Source organism: Lissotriton helveticus, chromosome 6 (genome assembly GCF_964261635.1).
Source record: "Lissotriton helveticus chromosome 6, aLisHel1.1, whole genome shotgun sequence".
NCBI lineage: Eukaryota > Metazoa > Chordata > Amphibia > Caudata > Salamandridae > Lissotriton > Lissotriton helveticus.
In genome coordinates, this window is record NC_136067.1 from 151,896,491 (window position 1) to 151,918,591 (window position 22,101).

Sequence of the window (22,101 nt, forward strand, 5' to 3'; positions counted from 1 at the left end):
GCATGCTGCAATCCGAAATGGCACACATAAGCACGCTGCAAACCGAAATGGCACACATAAGCACGCTGCAAATCGAAATGGCACACATAAGCACGCTGCAATCCGAAATGGAACACATAAGCGCGCTGCAAACCGAAATGGCACACATAAGCATGCTACAAACAGAGAAATGTCACACATATGCATGCTGCAAACCGAAATGGCACACATAAGCACGCTGCAAACCGAAATGGCACACATAAACACGCTGCAATCCGAAATGGCACACATAAGCACGCTGCAAACAGAGAAATGTCACACATATGCATGCTGCAAACAGAAATGTCAGACATAAACAGACTGCAAACAAAAATGTCACACAAGCACACTGCAAACAGAAACTTCACACAACCACGCTGCAAACAGAAATGTCAGACATAAACAGACTGCAAACAGAAATGTCACACAAGCAAGTTGCAAACAGAAATGTCACACATAAGCACGCTACAAACAGAAATGTCAGACATAAACACACTGCAAACAGAAATGTTACACAAGCAAGTTGCAAACAGAAATGTCACACATACGCATGATGCAAACAGAAATGTCAGACATAAACACACTGCAAACAAAAATGTCACACAAGCACGCTGCAAACAGAAACTTCACACAACCACGCTGCAAACAGAAATGTCAGACATAAACACACTGCAAACAGAAATATCACACAAGCAATTTGCAAACAGAAGTGTCACACATAAGCACGCTACAAACAGAAATGACACACATACGCACGCTGCAAACAGAGAAATGTCACACATACGCACGCTGCAAAGAGAGAAATGTCACACATACGCACGCTGCAAAGAGAGAAATGTCACACATGCGCACGCTGCATACAGAGAAATGTCACACATACGCACGCTGCAAAGAGAGAAATGTCACAAATCTGCACGCTGCAAAGAGAGAAACGTCACACATCCGCACGCTGCAAAGAGAGAAATGTCACACATAAGCACGCTGCAAAGAGAGAAATGTTACACATAAGCACGCTGCAAAGAGAGAAATGTCACACATGCGCACGCTGCATACAGAGAAATGTCACACATACGCACGCTGCAAAGAGAGAAATGTCACACATCTGCACGCTGCAAAGAGAGAAACGTCACACATCCGCACGTTGCAAAGAGAGAAATGTCACACATAAGCACGCTGCAAAGAGAGAAATGTTACACATAAGCACGCTGCAAAGAGAGAAATGTCACACATAAGCACACTGCAAACAGAGATATCACACATAATAGGGCATGAGGCTTTAATCAAATGCTTGTTTTAAACTGGTTTGCACGTCAAGCGATCCTGGTACACTGGGGCATGGCCACGATCCCGGATCACACAGCATGGCTTCATAGACTTTGGATGACCCTAGCTATGGAACGCCTTTCACTGGTACAAGACCAGAAAGCCAAGAAATACGCAGAATTATGGGCTCCTTTTTTTGCATTATTATCAAAGGACTTCCGAGAGGTCACTTGCCCCAAGCTCCTGCAGATCCTCAGGCTGATCCCTCAGGACCAGTATTAGGGTCCTTCTCATCTGGGTCCACGGATGGCTTGGGATTGAGTCTGGCGGGAGGGAGGGGGTCACGGTCTAACACCTGAGGGAACATGGTACGGGCGCCCCTTTTTTATTTTTCTTCTTTATTTGCCTTCTTGGGGGGAGGGAGGGCTTTTCTACTCATGCGTACATTTCCACTTTTGGATTGGTATGGCCCTCTTGAGGTTTCCGTTTGGTTTTACTTGTCAGGCATGTTCGCTAGTGCTGCCAGCCTCCGGGGTGCTGGCGATGAAGCTGTGCACGTTTGAATATATGCTGTGCATCTTTACCTTTGCCGCCGGCCCCGGAGGTTGTAGGCGAATGGCTGTGTATAGGCATTGGTATGCCTTCTAAACTGAATTAAAAAGATTTGTTCCATAAACTAGTTTGACACCTCCGCAAGTATTTATTCACAGCATTAGGAGTGAAAAGGCACTCATGCCTAGCAGTAGGTCATGATGACCCACCTTACAGACCTCAGCCGCAGAATCATAATAAGAAAGATCACATTGATAGCTCAGAGGGCCATCAGCCATAGAAAGAGGACTCAGAAGGCAGATTCATGGAAGCCCCAGTTTCGTCAATAGAAGGTCTGGAGTGGACCTCTGAAGGAGAACAGTTTAAAACACCAGCTCAGTCTCTCCTGGTCTAGGACGCTATATAAATCTCTCTATAATATATATAATCTCTATATAAATCTCTCTTTAGGCAGGCAGTCCGGAAGCACACAAGGACTTCAAATGTAGCTTCCCAGGAGGCTGCACAAATAAAAACAGGAAGCTATCAAGAAATAAATAAGCCACTAATGAGAGTTGAAAAAATAAATATTACTTTAACATTTTTTCGGTTTTTGGCCACAAAGCCAGCTGTGTACGGTATAAAAATGAACAATATGGTTATTAAGAATTCTGACTCAGTCGGCGAATCTCCCGTTGTAAGTTGAAATTGCTTTTACAGCTTCTAATGCTTATCTGTCTTTACAGCTGTGTTTTTCTCCTTATTCAGGCTTGGGGCCAGCCAGAAAAAGCAAATCAGAGCCAGCAAAAGAAACCCCAGCAGGAGAAGGCGAGCCGACTGGCAACGGGAAAGAAGGTTATTGTTTTGCTTTTACTTTTAATTAAACCCTAATTAGCAATTTTTTAAGTGTTTGAATTCTATAAAAAATCTAAAATACTTTTCAGCCTACGATATTTGAAATATTGTAGCAGACTTCACCAAATTGAACATGTTAAACTTTTCATTGTTTATCGTTACTCATGTCAAGATCGGTGAACTCTGCTCCACGATTTAACATACATATATTTGTAATGTATGTTTTTATCGTTAAAAATGCCTGGCACATTTGAATGGTGTTTAAGTACACGGTATGAAAGAATTCAAAGGAAAAAAGATGGGGGTGCATCAGAATAGACAATTGTCATTCGCTAAAAATGATTCCAATGGCGCACAGGGGTTACCAGATTTCTAAAAGTGGGGCTGGCGGGGGTCTCTGCTAACCTGGGTACCCTGTCTCTAACTGTCTGTGGTTTCAGGAAGCTTCAGAGATTGGTTAGGTAGACGTGGAGTCAAGGCCTGGCTCAAGGGAGGTTCGGTACTTTCAGTCTAGTTACAGTAAATGTCTACCCTACAACTATCACTGTTGAGATAAAGATGTCAATGGTCGCTCAGCTTCAGCAGGGGCCTGCAGCCTCGCTTCATCTCAGGAGGAACACGCGGTCTACAGCCTCGCTTCATCTCAGGAGGAACACGCAGTCTACAGCCTCGCTTCATCTCAGGAGGAACACGCGAGCCTCAGCCTCGCTTCATTTCAGGAGGAACACGCGGTCTTCAGCCTCGCTTCATCTCAGGAAGAACACGTGAGCCTCAGCCTCGCTTCATCTCAGGAGGAACACACGGTCTTCGGCCTCGCTTCATCTCAGGAGGAACACGCAAGCCTCAGCCTCGCTTCATCTCAGGAGGAACACGCGGTCTTCAGCCTCGCTTCATCTCAGGAAGAACACATGAGCCTCAGCCTCGCTTCATCTCAGGAGGAACACGCGGTCTTCAGCCTCGCTTCATCTCAGGAAGAACACATGAGCCTCAGCCTCGCTTCATCTCAGGAGGAACACACGAGCCTCAGCCTCGCTTCATTTCAGGAGGAACACGCGGTCTAAAGCCTCGCTTCATCTCAGGAGGAACATGCGAGCCTCAGCCTTGCTTCATCTCAGGAGGAACACGCAGTCTACAGCCTCGCTTCATCTCAGGAGGAACACGCGAGCCTCAGCCTCGCTTCATCTCAGGAGGAACACGCGGTCTTCAGCCTCGCTTCATCTCAGGAAGAACACATGAGCCTCAGCCTCGCTTCATCTCAGGAGGAACACGCGGTCCTCAGCCTCGCATTCTGGGAGCACGAATAGCAGGAGGGTCCATACAGGTCCAAATGCAGGAAGTGTTTACCGTGCTGGAGGAAAGCTTGCAAGTTGAAACAACTTACAAGTGTAAGTTAAAGGAGTTGGGCTACGATTCACTGCCAGCCAGTCAGGGCATACTCCAGACCAGGGTTCGCCAAAGTCGGTCCTGGAGGGCCGAATCCATGCCAGATTGTTAGCATTTCCCCATTTAGATAAATGTAGTTATCTTAAAATCTGGCATGGATCCGGCCATCCTGGACCGATTTTGGAGAACCCTGCTGCAGACGAAAAAGAGTAAGGCATTTGGGCTGTAGGACACTTTTTCTCCTCAGAGAGGATTTGGGGATGGTCCACTAAGGAGAATGTATTGAAATACTTTCCGCCTGATTCACAAAGGCAGATTTATATGTGTAAATTTAGACATGTGTAAACTGCTCCTAGTAACATGTTTACACATTGTTGCTAATCACCATTTTTGATTGCAACATTAGGTGCAGACTTACATGTTTCTAACGCCTCTGAACAGTGGGAGGTAGCCAGCTTGAACAGGATTAATGAGTGTAACGTTACTATTCGTACCTTTTCACAGCTAGGCAATGGTCTCGACCACCGGGTGGAGATCTCTCTGTGGTGAAGTACTGAGAAAAATGATAGTGCATTCATTCTTAAAAAATATGTTAATATAAATGAAAATGTACATTACCTTAAAATAATTATTAACATAGAACTAAAGAAAAACAGTTACAGCATTAACTCAGAAAATCAAAAAAATGTTTTGTATAATTCTTTTTATTGAAAAAGGCATGCATACAATCGAAGCACCACAATGTTCAAAGGGTCTGTAGAGCACATTAACAAAGCAGCAATATCTCATGGCACAGTACATTACAAATGTCGTCAAAAATCATAAATTATACCATTACAGTAGCACCCTCCTCCCTGCTCCTAGGTGGTTCACATATATCCCCACGAAAAGTGTTCCATGACCCTCATATTTGTGACCATTTCGTCGGGCACCCCCTAGAGACATAGATAGGCACCTCCGTCACCATAAACCAGTCCATGTCCTTGGCTCAGTCGCCAATTTTGGGTGGGTTCGGGGCCCTCCATAGTCGTGCAATATTGCGCTTGGCCACCATGAAGCCCAGAGCCACCCAAATTCTCTCCTTAGCTCGGAGGTCTGTAGGGTCCCAGATGTTCAACAAAGTCAATTTGATGTTACATGGTATCTGCTGTCTCAATGCCTCCTCCATCATACGTACCACCCGCTCCCAATATTTCGGTATTGTAGCATATTCCCACAGTGTATATATAAAGGGGCCCTCTTGCCCACAGTGCCGGACACAATTAGCGTCTTGGGCGTAGCCCATATGGACCAGAGAGGGCCCAGACAGATATGTTCTGTGAAGGATTTTGAGTTGGACCAATCGGAGCCTAGAAGAAATGGCGACCTCCCGCAGAGACGCCACAGCAGCCCGCCACTCCTAGTCATCCAACCCAACCACATCGTGGTCCCATTTACATCAAGGGATCCGGCATGTTGTTAATGAGTTTTCTATATATAAGGGATTTAACCTTCCCTGGCAAATCGTCATCCAAAATCCTGTCCTCTGCGAGCAAAGCGTGTCCGATTTGGAGATACCTTAACTGTTCGGAATTGGCCATTTCATATTCTTGCTGCTATTGGGAGAATGGTATAACCTCGCCCGATTTCCATAGATCTCCAATTCTGGAGATGCTAATGGTTTCACATTTGTCGAATCCCCGGGACCGCGACAATCGATCCAACCGGTCACAGTGCCAGAGCAGTGTGGCCCTGGTGAGTTTACCCTCCCAACCCAGACGCCTGGTCGCGTCTTTCCACACGTGCACAGCATGTTTAGTAGGACCGGACAGGAGGGATATATCAGAGATTTACTATACACCGCCCCCCTTGAAGCCGCCACCTGGGAGGAGCCAACGGTCATCATGTCTCCTATACCAGCATTGGTTGATGGCAACGAGCTGTGAAGCCCAGTAGTACCGTTTCATATCAGGAAGTCCAATTCCACCATCAAACCACTCCAACGTGAGTTTCTGCATGACAATGCGGGGGAGGGCTTACCCTCTCAAAGCAAATTTGCACCAAAGACTCTATTTCCTTGAAATACGATGCTGCTACCGGAATTGGTGTATTCTGTAACGCATATAAAAGTCGGGGAAGGAACATCATTTTAAATAGTGCTGCACAGACCATTAGCGTTAGGGGAAGCGACTTCCAGTGTTGGACATCTGATTTAAGGCGTGTTAGAGGAGGCCGGAGGTTTGTCTCATAAAATCGAGACAAGTCTTTGGATACCCAGATTCCAGATATTTGAACCCCGCCACGGCCTCCGTCAATTGACAATCCAGGGAAAGTCAGGGTTTCGGTCCATGGAGGACGTAGAGCACACATTAGAAAATCACACATTTAATAAATAATTAAATAAAGTAAATGAAATACTTTTATAGCTATTAATATTTAAAATTATTAAACAAAATCCCCAAATCACTATCATTGTTCTATTGAATGTTTTACTAAATTTTATTTAAAGTTATTTGTTTAATTCATTTTAATTCATGTTGATTTTATTAACGGTTAAAAGTTTTATTTGAGTAAATGTAAACATTAACTTAGTAAATTATAAGATTATGAAATTGCATATAACAGTAAAAATGTATATATGTAATTTAAACATTTAAATAAATAATTGTTTTTAATATTGTCTCCTTTGGGGTGCTATTTAATGTCCCTGCCTCCATTATTCAATGGAAGTGTGTTGCAGTACTTATGAGTGGCCATGTGTGGTGCTGGACTTACTCCAAGGCTGGACTAGAGCACATTTACAACGGTTTGGGTTTCCCTTTTAGCTGTATTAACTTTAGAAGTGCATTTTCTGAATAGCAATGGGCTTACTTTTTTGTCGGTTGGTATTTACATGTCCATCGCTAAATTGCTCCTTACCCCCTCCCAACACTGCTCTTTTCCCCTACTATCTAGTCGTACATATTCCTCATTTTAAAGCCATCCCCCCACTTTCCTGCCACATTTGCTACTAAAAGACATACCTAGGTGTGCGGAGACCTCAGCAACTGCGTTGGAGAACTCTGGAGGTCTCCACGCATACTTCTCCGCACATAGGTTTGTAAATAGCAGTTTGCATTACTTTCATAGTGCTTATGGAGTACTACTAAATGTACTACAAGGTACACATTGTCACATGTCCTCTTCGTGTCTCTGTGCATATGGCCAGATAACCCTTCTACGGAGTTACTAACGTGTGAAACCTTGTGCATTCCCACTAAACAGTCTTGGAAAGAAAGAACGGTGTAGTAAGTGGGTAGCATAAATTCTCTGTCTTACAACTAATACAAAAATAAATTGTATTGTATTGTATTGTATAGTACTCTTATATAGCGCGACTGCCACCCTACGGGTATCCTGGCGGGTATAAATGTAGCTCGTATCGAAGTCAAAGAGGCGCAGAAAGTCCCAGGGCTGCTCAGTCTCATCCTCTGAACCTATCTCTACCCTACAGGTGATCCCACAAGTATGTTTACCTGCTCCTGGTGCCTCTCAGACCCAAATTGGTGCTGTTCAGAAGGCCATGTTAGCATTTTCTCCTGCTCGGGCGCTACGGCCCTTTGGTGGCAGTGGTGGCCTTCGACTCAGCTGTGGTATTTGACTCCAGCGGTACTCATCTCAGGTTGGAAGGCAGTGAAGCATTGAAGAACGTGCATCTTGTGCCATTCCCAAAGACATTGATTGGTTCAGCATTCCCAATACTGATGTCAGTCAACGATGTAATTCAAGGTTTGGTTTATGGACCTCCTACCGAAGACTGGCAGGAAAAATTCCTCAGATGGTCATGGTCCGGTTCCATTTTGAGGTTTCATGACATATTCAGCCTTGACTCTCAAGCCTTAGGGCTTCTATAGTCAGCACCACCACCAGACAAAGAGTGACACTGGTAGTTTACTCCCTCACAGTTCAGCACCTCCCACAAAGTAACCTTACCTGTGAATGTTCCAAAAATTTGTATTTTTACCTTTTGTATGATTTTAATGTTTTTCTGTCGTTATTGTTCCACAAATGTAATAAAAAGTTTTAATTGAAAAAAGTTTTAATTGAAAAAAATAAAAAATAGAGGTAATGTTTCTAAGTTGGGCTGCCACCAGCGTTCATCCCTCTAGGTTTTGTTTATATAATATTCCTTTCTTATTCTCCTGGATGTAGTTTAAAATATTTATGAATATTGATATCCGATGTTTTCAAAGAATTATCATGAAGTAATAGCTAAAATACTAAGTATAAGATAAAATAAATATAGTCACTGTGGTATCAGTTCAGCGTCCCCACACATTCTTAAAGATATATTCTGTTCCATTCTATTCATATTCTGGTACAATTACTCTAGGTACAAATACCTTGGTTAAATCCAGCTGGCTAGCTGAGAGAAACTCTGCTAGGCCCTTTCTTCTTAACATAGACACATGGCTTTTTTTTCTGCAAAACTGCAGCTCGCAAATCATTTACCAAAAATGTCAACAATCCAGTGGGCTGAACCCGAGTCACCCATTTCTAAATAAGGAACTCAAAGTGAGCTCTGAGGTTATGCACAGGCATGCAAGCCCAAAGCCTGATTAAAAAAACTGCACTAAATATACCTATGTGGCAGAAAATAGCTTCATTAGCCCCTGTCAGGAATTCCCAAACGTATTCCCCAAAAATGTAAACTGTTTTCCTAATATAAGTATCTCTTTAACAAGGGGGGCGTGGTCACGGAGGCGGCCAAGATGGACGCCTCTGGTTGAAGCTCCGCCGGTCGCGCGGCCTTTCTCCGTTTTGCCCGATGTAGGGGCGTGCGGACACTGCTGGACACTGCCCATCCGTGCCCGGGGACATGCTGCACACATCGCCTGGGCCGCTGGAATGAAGTGATCCGTCCAGAGGGAGCTCCGAAATCTGTGGTGCCCAGGACGACGCTGTAGCCTGTACCGTGAGTTTCCGACGCTGCCGGGGCTGTTGGGAGCCCGCGCCCGCTGCAGCCTTATGGGTGGCCCTGTTGCCTGCTTCATTCCTCGGCCCCCCTTCCGCTGCCTGCTCCCTGGCTGACGCCTTTTCCGGCTCTGTTATTGGGCCAGGGGCGTGCCTTGGGCCTCTGCGGCCTAGTGCGCTCCCCAGAGCCTGGGCCTCGATTTCTGGGGCCGGCGGGCGGGGGTGGGGCTGCGGGAGGGCTGGGTAGCGAGTTGGGAGCTGGTGTTCGGGGCTGCGCTAGGGCAGCTGTGGCTCTTTGGGCTTCTCCCCCTCGGCACCCGGGGGTTACCTGCTTGCTTGGGTGGGTGGGGGTCCGCGCTGGGGGTCCCCCCTGACGTCGTGGTCCCCGTCCCTGCTTTGGCTGTGGGTCTTCCTGGGGGCTTCTGCTGCGGTGGTGCCTGATTTGGGTCCTGGACTGCCGCGTTTCTGCTGCCCGCTCCTGTCCTGATGCTGTTGGCCTGCTTGCCTGCTTCCCCGGGCCACATGTCCCTGCCTGTGATTGTAGCACCTTAACTTGTGGCTGGACGCTGTTGGTGCCCTGCTCCTATTTGACTGTGCTGTGTCCGGTCCCTGCCTGGTACTCCCTCAGTGGCTTTGTTTTAGGGCCCACACCCGAACGGTGACTATTGGCCTTTCCTGGCGATCATCTCCTGCTTCCCTTTCAGTCGCCCACTGTTTTGGTCTGCCACTCATTATCGGCTACAGCCGGGTTTTTTGGTGGCCACTGCCGATCTCCTTTTGGCGTCAACTCCGTATCTTCCCGCCCACGTGGATCAACTGCCAGTAACCTCTGGTTCCACCTACCTGGTTCTCCCACGCTCACCGCGTAGTCAGCGCTGCGGTACACTCCTTGCTGGACTTAGTATTTCCCACCTCTCACTTTCTGCGACAATGGTTAAAAATAACCCCAAGCAGCCCAATCTCCAGTTTGATAAAAGTCTCGGGCGCTGCGGTGGTAACTCCGGCTGACCAGACTGCGGAGGTCCAGCTCCCCCAGGACGCAGAGGGTTAGTCTCCCCTGGTTGCGGCCATGTTGGCGGAGATGAGAGCGGGGTTTAAAACTCTAGAGGGCCGATTCGACGATCTGGATACCAAGTTGGCGGGAATGAATACGAAAATCCAGGCTCATGACCGTAGATTTGATGTGGTGGAGTCCAGGGTCACTGACATGGAGGACGGGGCCTCCTCCTCCTTAAAGCGGCTGGAACGGGTGGAAAAGATCCTTAAAGACGTTGCCACCAAGAACGAGGATTTGGAGGCCAGGAGCCGCCGCAACAACATTCGCATTCTTGGCGTTCCGGAATTGACATCCACTGGCCGCATGGACACGTTTGTGGAACAACTACTCTCGGACCTCTTTGGCAGAGACTCCTTCACCCAGGGCTTTTTGGTTAAACGTGCTTACAGATCATTGGGCCCACGTCCCAGGCCTGGTCAACCTCCTAGGCCCATCATCGCCAGGCTCATGAACTTTCGAGATCGGGACACTGCACTGCGCGCGGCTCGAGGCCTGGGAGAGGTTCAGTGGCAAGGGAGCGGACTCTCGTTTTTTCCGGATTTTACCATCATGGTACAGGAGGCCAGGCACAAATTCCAGGGGGTTAAGGCGACGGCGAAGAACTTGGGCCTGCGCTATGGCATGCTTTATCCTGCCCGATTGAAGGTGGACATAAATGACAGGTCACGGGTGTTCGACACTCCAACTGAGGCGCAGGAATTCTTCAGTGACTATAAGAAAGATCATATGGCTGACTCTGGGGGCCCGAGGCCTTCTTCCCCTCAGACGCAAGTATCGCAGTCTAGTGTGGACCTTTTCTCCCAATCCGGGGCTGGTTGACTGTCTCTCATGTTCCAATGCTCCTTTGATGTGTCCTATTAATGTTTTTTTCTTTCACATGTTCGCTCCGCAACATTAAGTATTTGATTGATGCTTTGCCCGACCGGCGTGGCTTTGCCATGCCCCATGGTGTACACCACTGTGGCTTTCTTTATTGTTTGGATGATGCACTTTTTTTCTTTGCTCCGCTCGCTTTGCTTAGATTTTTGTCATTTAAGTGCAGAGTTTGCTATGTTTGGGTCTGCTTCTTCTTGGGGTGTAAGAGGTTGGGTGGGGGGTGGTGGTGGGGTCGTTCAGCTGATAGAGAGCTGTCGTTCTTTAACAAGCATCATGTGGCACGGCGTTATGGTGAAGGTGAGCGCCCGGGTAGGCTTCTGGCCAACACATTGCGTCTTCCCCGCAGTTCCACCTATATCATTTCTATGGCAGGGCCGGATGGTTCCCCTTTGCACTCCACCCCGGATGTCTGCGACCTATTTCTCTCCTATTACAGGTCCCTCTATACCCCTCGACTGTCCGGTGATTTATGCGACCAAGAGTCTTATTTATCGGAGATCTCTCTGGTTTATCTGGAGCGTTATATGCAGGACTTTCTTGTGTCTCCTATCACTCCTGATAGTATTGTTGAGGCTATCGAAGCCCTACGTGCCTCCTCAGCTCCTGGTCTCGACGGCTTTTCTGCCGACTTCTTCAAGGCATATAAGGACATCCTGGTGCCGCGTTTAGTGGAGGTCTACGCTTAGGCTCTTGAAGTAGGTATCCTCCCCCGACGTTTCGGGAGGCGGTAATTATTCTATTGCCCCAACCCGGGAAGGACCCCATGCTCTGTGGTTCTTACAGGCCACTATCTTTATTGAATTTAGATTATAAAATCCTGGCTAAGGTCGTAGCCATCAGATTTTCATTATTGATGGAATTCATTATCTCCCGGGTACATTCGGGTTTCGTCCCCCATCGGTCCACCTCTCTCAACCTCCGGACATTATTTACAGTGTTGCACAGAATTGAGCCCCCTACCCCCGCTGCTGCTATCCTTCTTGACGCGGAAAAGGCATTGGACTCTCTCGAATGGCCCTTCTTCCTTTCGGTCATGCGTCGTATGGGCATGCCGGAGTGTTTTGTCGCTACGGTGGCCCTATTATATACTAAACTCACGCCTCAATGGCACTCTGTCTGATCCTTTCCATTTGTCACGTGGCACGAGGCAGGGCTGCCCCTTATCTCCGCTTCTTTTCATTTTGGCCATGGACCCTTTAGCTCGGCAATTCCAGGAAAAACACCTGCAGCGTGGTTTGCAATTGCATACTGGTCCTTTATTGTTATCTATGTATGCAGACGACACTGTCCTTTATGTTCGAATGCCCCATGTCAATCTTGCCCCCTTAATTCAGGAAATTGTCCGGTTTGGAGAGTTTTCTGGGCTCAACATTAATTGGCATGAATCTGTTATTTTCCCTCTCACGGCAAGCACCACGCCCTGGCAGTGCGAGTTCCCATTGGAATGGTGTGTTGACGCGGTTAAATACCTCAGAGTCCACATTCACCTTGACACCGCCACTATGATCCGCCTTAATTATGGCAGAGCGATTAGCGCATTAGAATCACAGGTCACAAAATGGTTACGTCTTCCTCTGTCCATGGCTGGCAGAGTCGCCATTATCAAAATGGTTGTTCTGCCCCGTTTTTTGTACCTCTTTAATAATGTTCCCATTCCTCTCACCCAGGCCTTCTTTTCACAACTTCGCTCCTTATTGTTACGCTTGGTTTGGGGGGACAAAAATCCCCGGGTCAGTTGGAAGATAATTACTTTGCCGCCTGACAGAGGTGGGCTTGGTGTCCCGAATTTTTATTTGTATTATTTGGTGGCGCAGTGTTGCTATGCGTATGCCTGGTTTCACCCGGATGCACGCATTCCATATCTGAAGCCAGAGGCGGACCTTGTACTTCCGCGACAGCTTCTTACACTCCTTCCATCGGGCTCCCCTCGGAACCCCCGGGATGTTCAGACAGTCTCTCCCACGTGCTGGACTTGGGACAGACTGCGCAGACTCTTAGGGCTAGACTTATTATATTCCCCTGCCTTACCCTTGCCTAACTCTACTCTTCTCCCGATCACTGGGGAAACCTTGGTCAGTCGCCCTTTGGAGAAGTTCCACGTACACACACTCGGAGACCTGTTTCCCGACGGACATGCATTTTCAGTGACAGAAGAGGCTCGCTTTAGTGAGCGTACATTTATGGACACATTTATCCTGACTCTGGTGCGCTCCGCTCTCAGGGCCAAGTTTTCATCCTTTCCCGCAGCCCCTGTGGAGGCTCCTCCCATTACACTGCTGATTCAGAGCCCGGATGGGGCACATCTGATTTCCAAACTATATCGGCAGTGTGGAACAATTAGGCCCGTAGATGACTCCAGAGTTCGGGCGGCCTGGGAGGCTGACTTGGGCAGACCGATCTTAGATGACCAGTGGGAGCAGTGTTGCAGGGCCACCAGTGACATCTCATTGAACAGCCGACACAAATTACTTCATTTTAAGTTCCTTCGCCGGATGTATTTCACCCTCGCCCATTCCCACAGGATTGATAATTCCAGACCACACCACTGTCAGAAATGCCTGTCACCATTTGCAGGCTTTGCACACCTTACTTGGACATGTCCTAAGATTCACCAGTACTGGATGAGTATACACTCCACGTTGGGAGACATATTATCCATGCAACTTCTGCCTACTCCTGAGATTGCACTACTTGTTTATGTGGTTAACTTCCCCAAAAGGGTTCGTAGGCTGGCTGCACTGGGTTTCCTCTTGGCCAAAAGGGAGATTGCACTGCTGTGGGGCAGTAGACGTGCCCCCACACTGCGCTTCTGGTTGAACAGCCTCGCATTCTGTAATGTAAATTGTGCGGAATTCAGCACTCTGCTTCCCAGCTCATCCAGACCAATTGATATTTGGGGCCCATACAAAGACTACATCTCCCGGTGTAAGGCGGCACAGGACTCACAGGTGCAGGCAAGCATTACCCCTGAGGGTGTAAGCTAGATCTTCGCTGTCGCTGGGAGGGGATCTGCTCAGGGTCACCCTCCGTGCCCCGAGGATGTGTTCTCTGTTCGAGATGGTCACTGTCTCTGGTATCTGGGCGGTGAATTTCTTGCTGGCCTGATTATTGTGTTGTGTTCTGTTCATGCCCTTAGGTGTGTATGTTGTTTTCTGTCCACGTCACATTACCCTCAGCTGTTATTTTCTGTGCCTTTTTTCTTATTTGATATGTCATACTATTATTTCATAACTGGTGATTCATCCCACTGCATTGTATCATTATTGTCTTGTTTTTTTTGCAAAACTGGAAAATATAGTAAAAAAAACAAAAAGTCTCTCTTTAACAGAAGTGGGTATAGCTGCTATTGTAAACTCTCCACGAGGGTGAGGACTGGAGGAGTCGAGGCATGTTTTGTCTTGAAAGTTTGTAAACCCCCACAAACATTTGAGTTTGCTATCATTCACAAACCTTGATCAAATGCTATCCGTCCCTGAAAGAGGTGAGAGTTTTACTTAAAGGGTTAAAGTAACACATTACTTCTAAACTTTGGGGGGGGTGTAAGAGATGGGGACTGTGGCAAAAAACAGAAAAGAAAAAGTTGTAAGCTATGTACTCTTGCCCTTTGGGGAAATAGGTGCCCATGGAGCAGGTCAGTACCCTGTTGTTGTGATTTCCTAACGCAAAGGGACAAATCAGGCTTCAGGTCTGTGTAAACGTTTGAGGAGTGACTCAGACACAGCAACGATGTTAGTCAATTACTTTACTGATGAACTAGGTGTATCTTTATATATTCTAAAAGGTGACAACATATATCTGTATAAGCCTAATATACCTAAAGCCGCAAATGTAACAATCTCTTCAAATTAGTTCTTAGCCAGCTCTACCGATTTCTTATTGCGTATGGTTCTCACATTATAAGCACATATCTTGGCTTAATGAGGTGGTCTTGATCAGCACATTTTCTTGCACAGAAGTGGTTTTCTCTTTAGTCTTTCATAGGATTCTTCCTGCTCGGCTTCCGACAGACTATCCTATCCATTTCCTGATGCACATTGGCAGTTATCAGGAGCACTACCTATTTTGGGGTTGGAAGTCAAGATTTGGGCGTGATTTAGATTTCGACGGCCGGGTAACTCCGTCACAACGGTGACAAATATCCCGTCCGCCGAAATAAAATTCCCATAATATCCTATGGGATGTGTATTACAGTGTAGGAAGGTGGATATCTGACTATGGTTACCCCCAACTTTTTGCCTAGTGTTTTGCTGGTTTTTGACTTATTTGGCCTGGGATCCTGCTATTCAGGACCCCAGGCTTCCTGCTCTCTCTGTTAAAATGGACTCCATGTACCCTAGGTACATATCTAATTGGATACTGAGTCACCTCATCAGTCCCTGTACAGTGTACCTTAGGTACCCAGGGCATAGGTGTACCCAGGGCCTACCAGGGGCTGCAGCATGTATTATGCCACCCCTGGCTGGCCATCCAAAACTGACACAACTTGCTGCTAAGACAGCTGGGGCAAGGTGGTGTAATCACCCTTTGCTGTAGATATAGTTACCTATATGTAACCCCAAAATGGACACATATATTCCTATCAGTCACTCCTATGGCAGGACTTATCAATCCTGAAGGCAGAGTGCTTGGAATTATGTGAAATGGTGCTCTGGCATGAGCTGAGCCCGTCTGCAGCTTGCGGAACCAAGTCCTAATAGCTGTTCCATGATAACGCTATACCATATACTCTTAAGTGCATTATAATCCTCGCGGTTATTGCTAACTTTGGTATAGCATTATCAAAACATGTCGTGTAAGGTGTCATACGCTTTGGAATACTACCCCCTCGCCAGTTCCGGCGACGGGGATAGAATTCCACCCTTCTAGAGGGATAAGACATGTATGTAACTGTGAACCCCGGTTAAAGTTAATTCGAGCCTTGGCATCACAAAATGGATGCTGCCACCACAGACACAAGTCTGACCTCCTGCTGCTGGGAGTCCTTCCAGCGAGGGAGGCTTGGACAAAGGGTTTCCTGCCTTGGGAGGTGCTAGCACCACCCCAGACATGATTTTGTGTATTGGGTAGGACAGGCCTGAAAGGAATGAGACATGCCTGGGGCACACAAGGTGTCCTGTGCATACACCGGTTCAAACCAGTTGCTGGGGCATCCCTGCCCCAGCTCTGGCGCGAAACCGGACAAAGGATAGGGGGTGTAACCACCCCCCTTCCTGGTCCCACCCATAGGAGGGACCTAGTTGTAGTACAGCCCCCTTTAGCAGGATAAAGGTAGGAGCTGGTCCCATTCCAAATTAGATTAATCCTGAACTGAAACTCTACAAGAAGAAACTCTGGACTTCGACTTTCTACAACAGAAGACTGAAGAAATCTCCCTTGTGGGCAAGGAGTGTCCACCCTGCAACTGCAGGCACCATCAAGCGTCCAGCGGCTTCACTTTGTCGTCTTCCCTCGAGGATCCAGACTTCAGAGCCCGACGAGACCCGGATTCCCAGACCTCTCCGACCTCAACTCACATCTGCAGCACAGCTGAGATCCGTGGGTGCGACGAGACACGTGGGACCTGCCATCTTGGAGAAACTGCACTTCGCGTCCAGCACGACTTCCGAGGTAAACTCGACCAAGTGCTTTGGGGATTGAGAAGCCCCAGCCCCGATCAACCCCTGCACCGAAGATCAGCCCTCCAGCCTCCACGAGATCTGCGTGGGGCCCTTCTGCTTGTTTGCTGCTCGACGCGTTGTCTGGTCACTTGCCGGCTGGCTAGTGACCTCCTAGACGACGAACTTTGAAAACTACACTGCTGGTCTGGTTGCTCCAGACTGGCCCTTGCTCCCTCCCAAAAGAGGAGCACCCCGGACTCTCCTAGTCTGCACCAGACGCCTTTTTCACTCACCGCGTGGGTTGTCTTTGCCAAGGCCTGTTGACGCCGAATCCGGAACCAGCACCGCCGACCGCGAGAGCCTGCGTGGGACAGCTCGTGCCTCCATCCTGGTCGTCGAAGACACCTCCTGGTCCACGTGGCAGCAGAGTCAAGCGTCCACTCTTCACCTGATCGCGCCGACGACATCCGGTTCCTTCCTGGTTCCACTCCAGTCACTGGCTAGTGACTTTGAACATTGTCCCCTCTGCATTCAGGTCTTCAGCATCTCTGATCCACCCTTGGATCACACCGGACATCTTCCTCCTGGTCGCCTGCAGCATCTTTTCTTCCAGGCTCCATAGACTTCAACGCAGAAACCCGACACGACTTCGCACCTATGCACCCGCAGCCCGTGGGTGAGGTAACAAGAGCATTTTGGTGCTCAAGGATAGCTTGACTCTCCTAGTGTCCAGATTCACAGTCGTTTTAGTCCTAACTAGTCAGGATTGTCCCTACTCACCTTTTTCTTGAACTGTACTGTCCATAGACGTTGTTACGCATCCCGCGTGTGAGTTCACACTCTGCACCCGCGTCCCGTAGGCCTCCTATTACTTACCTAAAGTTAGGATAGCGTAGTCCCAGCGATCCTACAGCCTCTGGACAGCTCCATTCCTTCTATCGATTTCCTTATACCATTTACTTAGTATATGGTTTGCCGTGCCCCTAGGGCACCATTGTAATTTTGTGCAACTTATCGTATTTTTCCTAAGAGATTGTCATGTGCTTAGCCCTCTGACCTCATAAAGAGTTGAGAGGTGTTTGTTATTAATAAATATATTGTTTATTTTCATAACAACCTGTGTGGTGTCCTTTCATCTGGTATTCAAGGGGTTATATTGTGGTAAAACAGCTGGCTTCACATGCCAAAAGAGTTTAGCCTAAGACTGCTTTGTCCATGCTACCATTAGGATAGCTGGTCTATAAGGTTGACTTACAACCAATCACCATAAGGGTTGTTTGGACTGATACAAGGTGATCACCAGAACTAGTGAGCATCATATATCAGGCCAACTTCTCACATACAGGATATCCATCGCTGTTGTGACGGAGTAACCTGTCTGCCGAAATCTAAATCAGGCCCTCTGTAGCCATCTAACAGTCACAAACTAGTAGTAGCCAATCAACAGCTACAGTTGCATCCGACGTGTGGCGTCTCTCCATTATCCAGCACTTTCAGTAGTCATGAAAGGGGTTCTTGGCGCTTGCATAAAGGGCCTTTGGACAACATGTGTTTGACTATTACAGTTTTCACTCTCTTTTGACAAACGAGGATGGGGTCCTAAAGAGATAACAGGCATTTCTCACTAAGTGCTGCTTCTTGGTGACACCAATGGATGACCTGAAGCAAGAGCTCCAACTAGTTGTGGTTTTGTTTATTGTTGTATCATTGTTGGAAATCAGGACCTATTTGCAGTGTCCCCTCACTTATTTCCCCATTTGAGACCCATGGGTGCTGTTTTCCTGACTCTGTGGCTGGCCCAGGGCCAGTGCTATGTTAAACAAACAGTGAAAGCACACAAATGCATTAGGGTACACTATGTATTAGGGTACACCTAGGATTGGAATGACCTACCCTATAAGTCCTTAGTAGGTAATAGGGCAGGGGAATTAAAACTACCTAAAGGTCCCTAGTAAATACTAGGGCATGGCACTTTCGAGGCCTCCAGCCTTTTCTGCACTTGCATGTATGCACTGTTGAGAGCCTGAAGTCATTTTAAAAGCAGCCTTGTGTTGTAGAACTTCCGGTAAGTGTAAAGTATATCTAAGCTCGACTTTGATGGTGGGGGAAATTAAAAAGCGATAAACTGTTATGTTATGTTACTGGGGGTTTTATAAAGCGCACAGCTTCTCCGAAGAGCGTCCCGGCGCTGCAGATCACAAACAGATACCAGCAACTAACAAAAATACCTCCAGCGACGCCAGGTGCTCAGAGGAAACAGAATTATTGGACAAAGAGAAGAGTCTTAAGCTCCTTTCTAAAAGTGAGCAGGTTGGAACTGGCGCGTAAGGTCAGAGGTAAAGTGTTCCAAAGACGAGGGGCAAGGTAGCTAAAGGAACGACCTCCACATCGTGCACGTCGCACTGCCGGCACTATTGCCCTGGCCTGGGCAGCGGACCTCAAGGGTCTAGATGGAAGGTAGAAATTGACTCTTTTTTGTAGATACACTGCACCGGAGTTATGCAGAGCCTTGAACGCTGTTGTTAAGGTCTTGAAGGTGATGCGTTTGCGGTTCGGCAGCCAGTGCAGAGCTTTAAGAAGGTCGCTGGCCCTGGTTCTTCTGGTTAGACCGAATATGGCTCTGGCTGCCGAGTTCTGGACGACCTGCAGGCGGGTCAGGAGATACTCGGGAAGACCCAAGTAAAGGATGTTAGAGTAGTCCAAGCGCGAACCTATCAGAGCCTGCACCGTGATCCGTCTGTGCTCCAAGGATAGGAACGGCAAAAACTTTCTCAACATCCTTAAGATGGCAAAGCACTTCCCCGTCAGACCTGCTACTTGGGCCTTAAAGGAAAGAGTATTATCCACCTGCATGCCCAGATTCTTAGCTGTTACAGAATCGCTGGCTGGCGGGAACATGGCCGAAGGCCACCAGTGCTTCCATCTCGGGTCGGCGGGACACCCAACGAACAGGATTTCGGACTTGTCCGAGTTGCATTTGAGGCCGCTTTTCCCGAACCAATCAAACACAGCCTCAAGACACCTCAAGATGGCGGCTCCGTCGAAATCACAGCCCCTGTCGCATGTGAACAGGAGCTGCGTGTCATCCGCATAGGAGACGATCTGGGCCCCATGCTCCTCCACTAGCGCCGCTAAAGGTGTCATAAAGATGTTAAAAAGAGAGGGGCTGAGTATAGATCCCTGCGGGACCGCTACCTCAAGCTGCGGCATTGCGGCGGAGAAAGGGGGAGCCCAGATCGTTTGTCTGCGGTCGGCCAGAAAAGATTGAAACCATTTGAGCACCGTTCCCCTCAGACCAGTCTCCCAGAGTCTAGAAAGGAGAAGGTCATGGGGAACGGTGTCAAAGGCCGCCGACAGATCTAGCATGATAAGCATGGCCTTTCCACCACTGTCCAGAGTTTCCTTCACAGCCTCGGTCACCTCGAGTAAAGCGGTTTCTGTACTCAGGTTGGATCTGAACCCGGACTGTGATTGGTGAAGTAAGGAATTCGACTCTACAAAGTGGGATAGGGTGGTGTGCACATGCTTCTCCGCTATTTTCGCCAGAGCAGGCAACAGCGAGATTGGCCTGTAATTGGAGTGTAGTTTAGGATCCACATTGGGCTTTTTAATAAGAGGAAGGACGAGGGCCTGTTTCCAAGAAGTGGGAACCTTGCCGGTGCTCAGGGACAGATTAATGATGGGATTGATGATAGGGTTAAGAACGGGAGCCAAGGTTGCAAGACATTTGGCGGGGCAAGGGTCAAGCGGAGAGCCTGATTTCAGTTTGGCCAAGAGGTCCAGCGAAGTATGGAGCTCTAGGACAGGGAAACAGTCAAGAATGGGACCGGTTATAACTTTATCCGGATCGGATTGGTGTAACCAGGGAACAAGAGGGTCATCAACCTCAGGGCTGGAAACAGGGACATTATATGTTCCTTTCAAGGCTGCTTGGATCGTGAGAATTTTGTTGGTGAAAAATTCTGCTAGATCAGTTATCCACGGTTCCGAAAAGGAGGACACGGGAGTACAGCAGGTGGGAGCGATAAACTCTTTGACAATCTTGAAAATCTCTTTACAGGAGCTATCTGCTTCCTCTACAATATTTTGGCATTTTATATACCCCCTCGGCCTCCCCTAGCTGTCCCAGGGGTGGGGGTCATGTCATTATGAGGAGGGCCATTATGAAAGATGTTTTATATGCCCTAGGGATAGAGAAATTGCACATTTCACTTTCCCAATTATATTAAAGGGCCTCCCCAAATCGACGTTGGTGCTAGGAGCACTGTGGGGGAGGAGCTATACTATTTTTGCATATTCAGGACCCCTAAAGTCTCCCCTAGGTGTCCCTGGCGTTGGGGGGGTCATATAACTATAAGCAAGGGCCTTATAAAATATGCCCCGATGATGGAGATGTTGCCCATTGCAGTTTCCCTATTGTAAATGCCTAGCCCCATAGGATAACATGGCAATAGTTTATAAATGCATAAATATTGCTAGGAATTAAATAAAAAATACAGTTCAAGGACTTAGAAGAATGGTATTAATAAATCCAAAAATATGACATTGTTGGATTCTTCCTAAAGTATACAGAAAGCAAGTTATAAGACGTTCTTGTCTCTAAGCCAAAATTCAGCTTTCCTACCCTCTTCCCTGATTGGTCAGAGTTAACAGGATTAGCCACGCTGCTTTGATGAAGTGATACATTGCTCACCCAAAGAGAGGCTATCTGTAGGAGAGAGCTGTGCTACACAGGAATGCCAGAGCATGGTGGGGAGATTGTAAAGCATGAAGCTTCAAAGGCGATAGGACAGGCAGGGAATGCCCGATCCATCTACCCACCTCCCCCTCTGACCCAGCAAGATGGCAGGCTTAAGGCAGGAATTTACAGATGGTAGGGGGAGGAGAGCTATGGAAATGAGCCACACTGGATGTTGGTTAAACTAGTTATTGCTCCCCTGCTGAGATTTCAGCCATACTGAATTTTGAAGGAATAGTGCTTTCTGGGAGAAGATTATGCCACACTTTAGGGGAAGTGTTCATGCTGTGGAGTGTTGTCCAGCACCTCGTTCGACAGTAGCATTTCTCTGCTTGACCCCAGAGAACACAGACTAAATATGTGAAAGGTGCAGAGCCTCTCAGATCTGCTGCTTGAAACTAAAGGAAGAAGGCTTGCCAAGCTGAAAACTTGATTAGCACCATCAGGCTCTGCATTCAGACTGGCTGCTCCTGCTGCATTATCTGGAACTACAACACTTCGGATACACCTTCCTTCAAGAGGAATAAAGAGTGGATTCCCTGCAAGCTACTGGTTAACGGAGCTCACCTGGATCATCACCACCAAGGTTCGCCTGCCTGGAGTGCGTCCAGTGGTTTTGTATGGGTTTTGTCCAGGTGCATTGTGGGAAGTGTGGTCCCAACCTTCCAATGACCATCTTGGAGATTCCAGACTCTTGGATTATGTTTTGGACACTTTGGACCCTCAAGAGGAACTTCAGGAACACGTTCCAGAAGTTTGGAGAAAAGCTCTATGAGGGGACCGACTCAAACACGAGAGCCAAGTTGGCCACCTTCAATCGTGAGCCTGCCTGACAACTGGTTTGTTCCACT

At 47.7% G+C, this 22,101-nt stretch overlaps 1 protein-coding gene across 4 annotated transcripts in view; it reads left to right on the forward strand.

Annotated features, from left to right (window-relative positions):
• CLIP4 (CAP-Gly domain containing linker protein family member 4) overlaps positions 1–22,101 on the forward strand; it is a 370,258-nt gene that overhangs the window by 293,187 nt on the left and 54,970 nt on the right. For all 4 annotated transcript variants that reach the window (XM_078647520.1, XM_078647522.1, XM_078647519.1 and 1 more), the window contains exon 10: positions 2,581–2,667. In XM_078647520.1, coding sequence (XP_078503646.1) covers positions 2,581–2,667 — 87 coding nt within the window. The remainder of the gene's footprint in view (positions 1–2,580; positions 2,668–22,101) is intronic.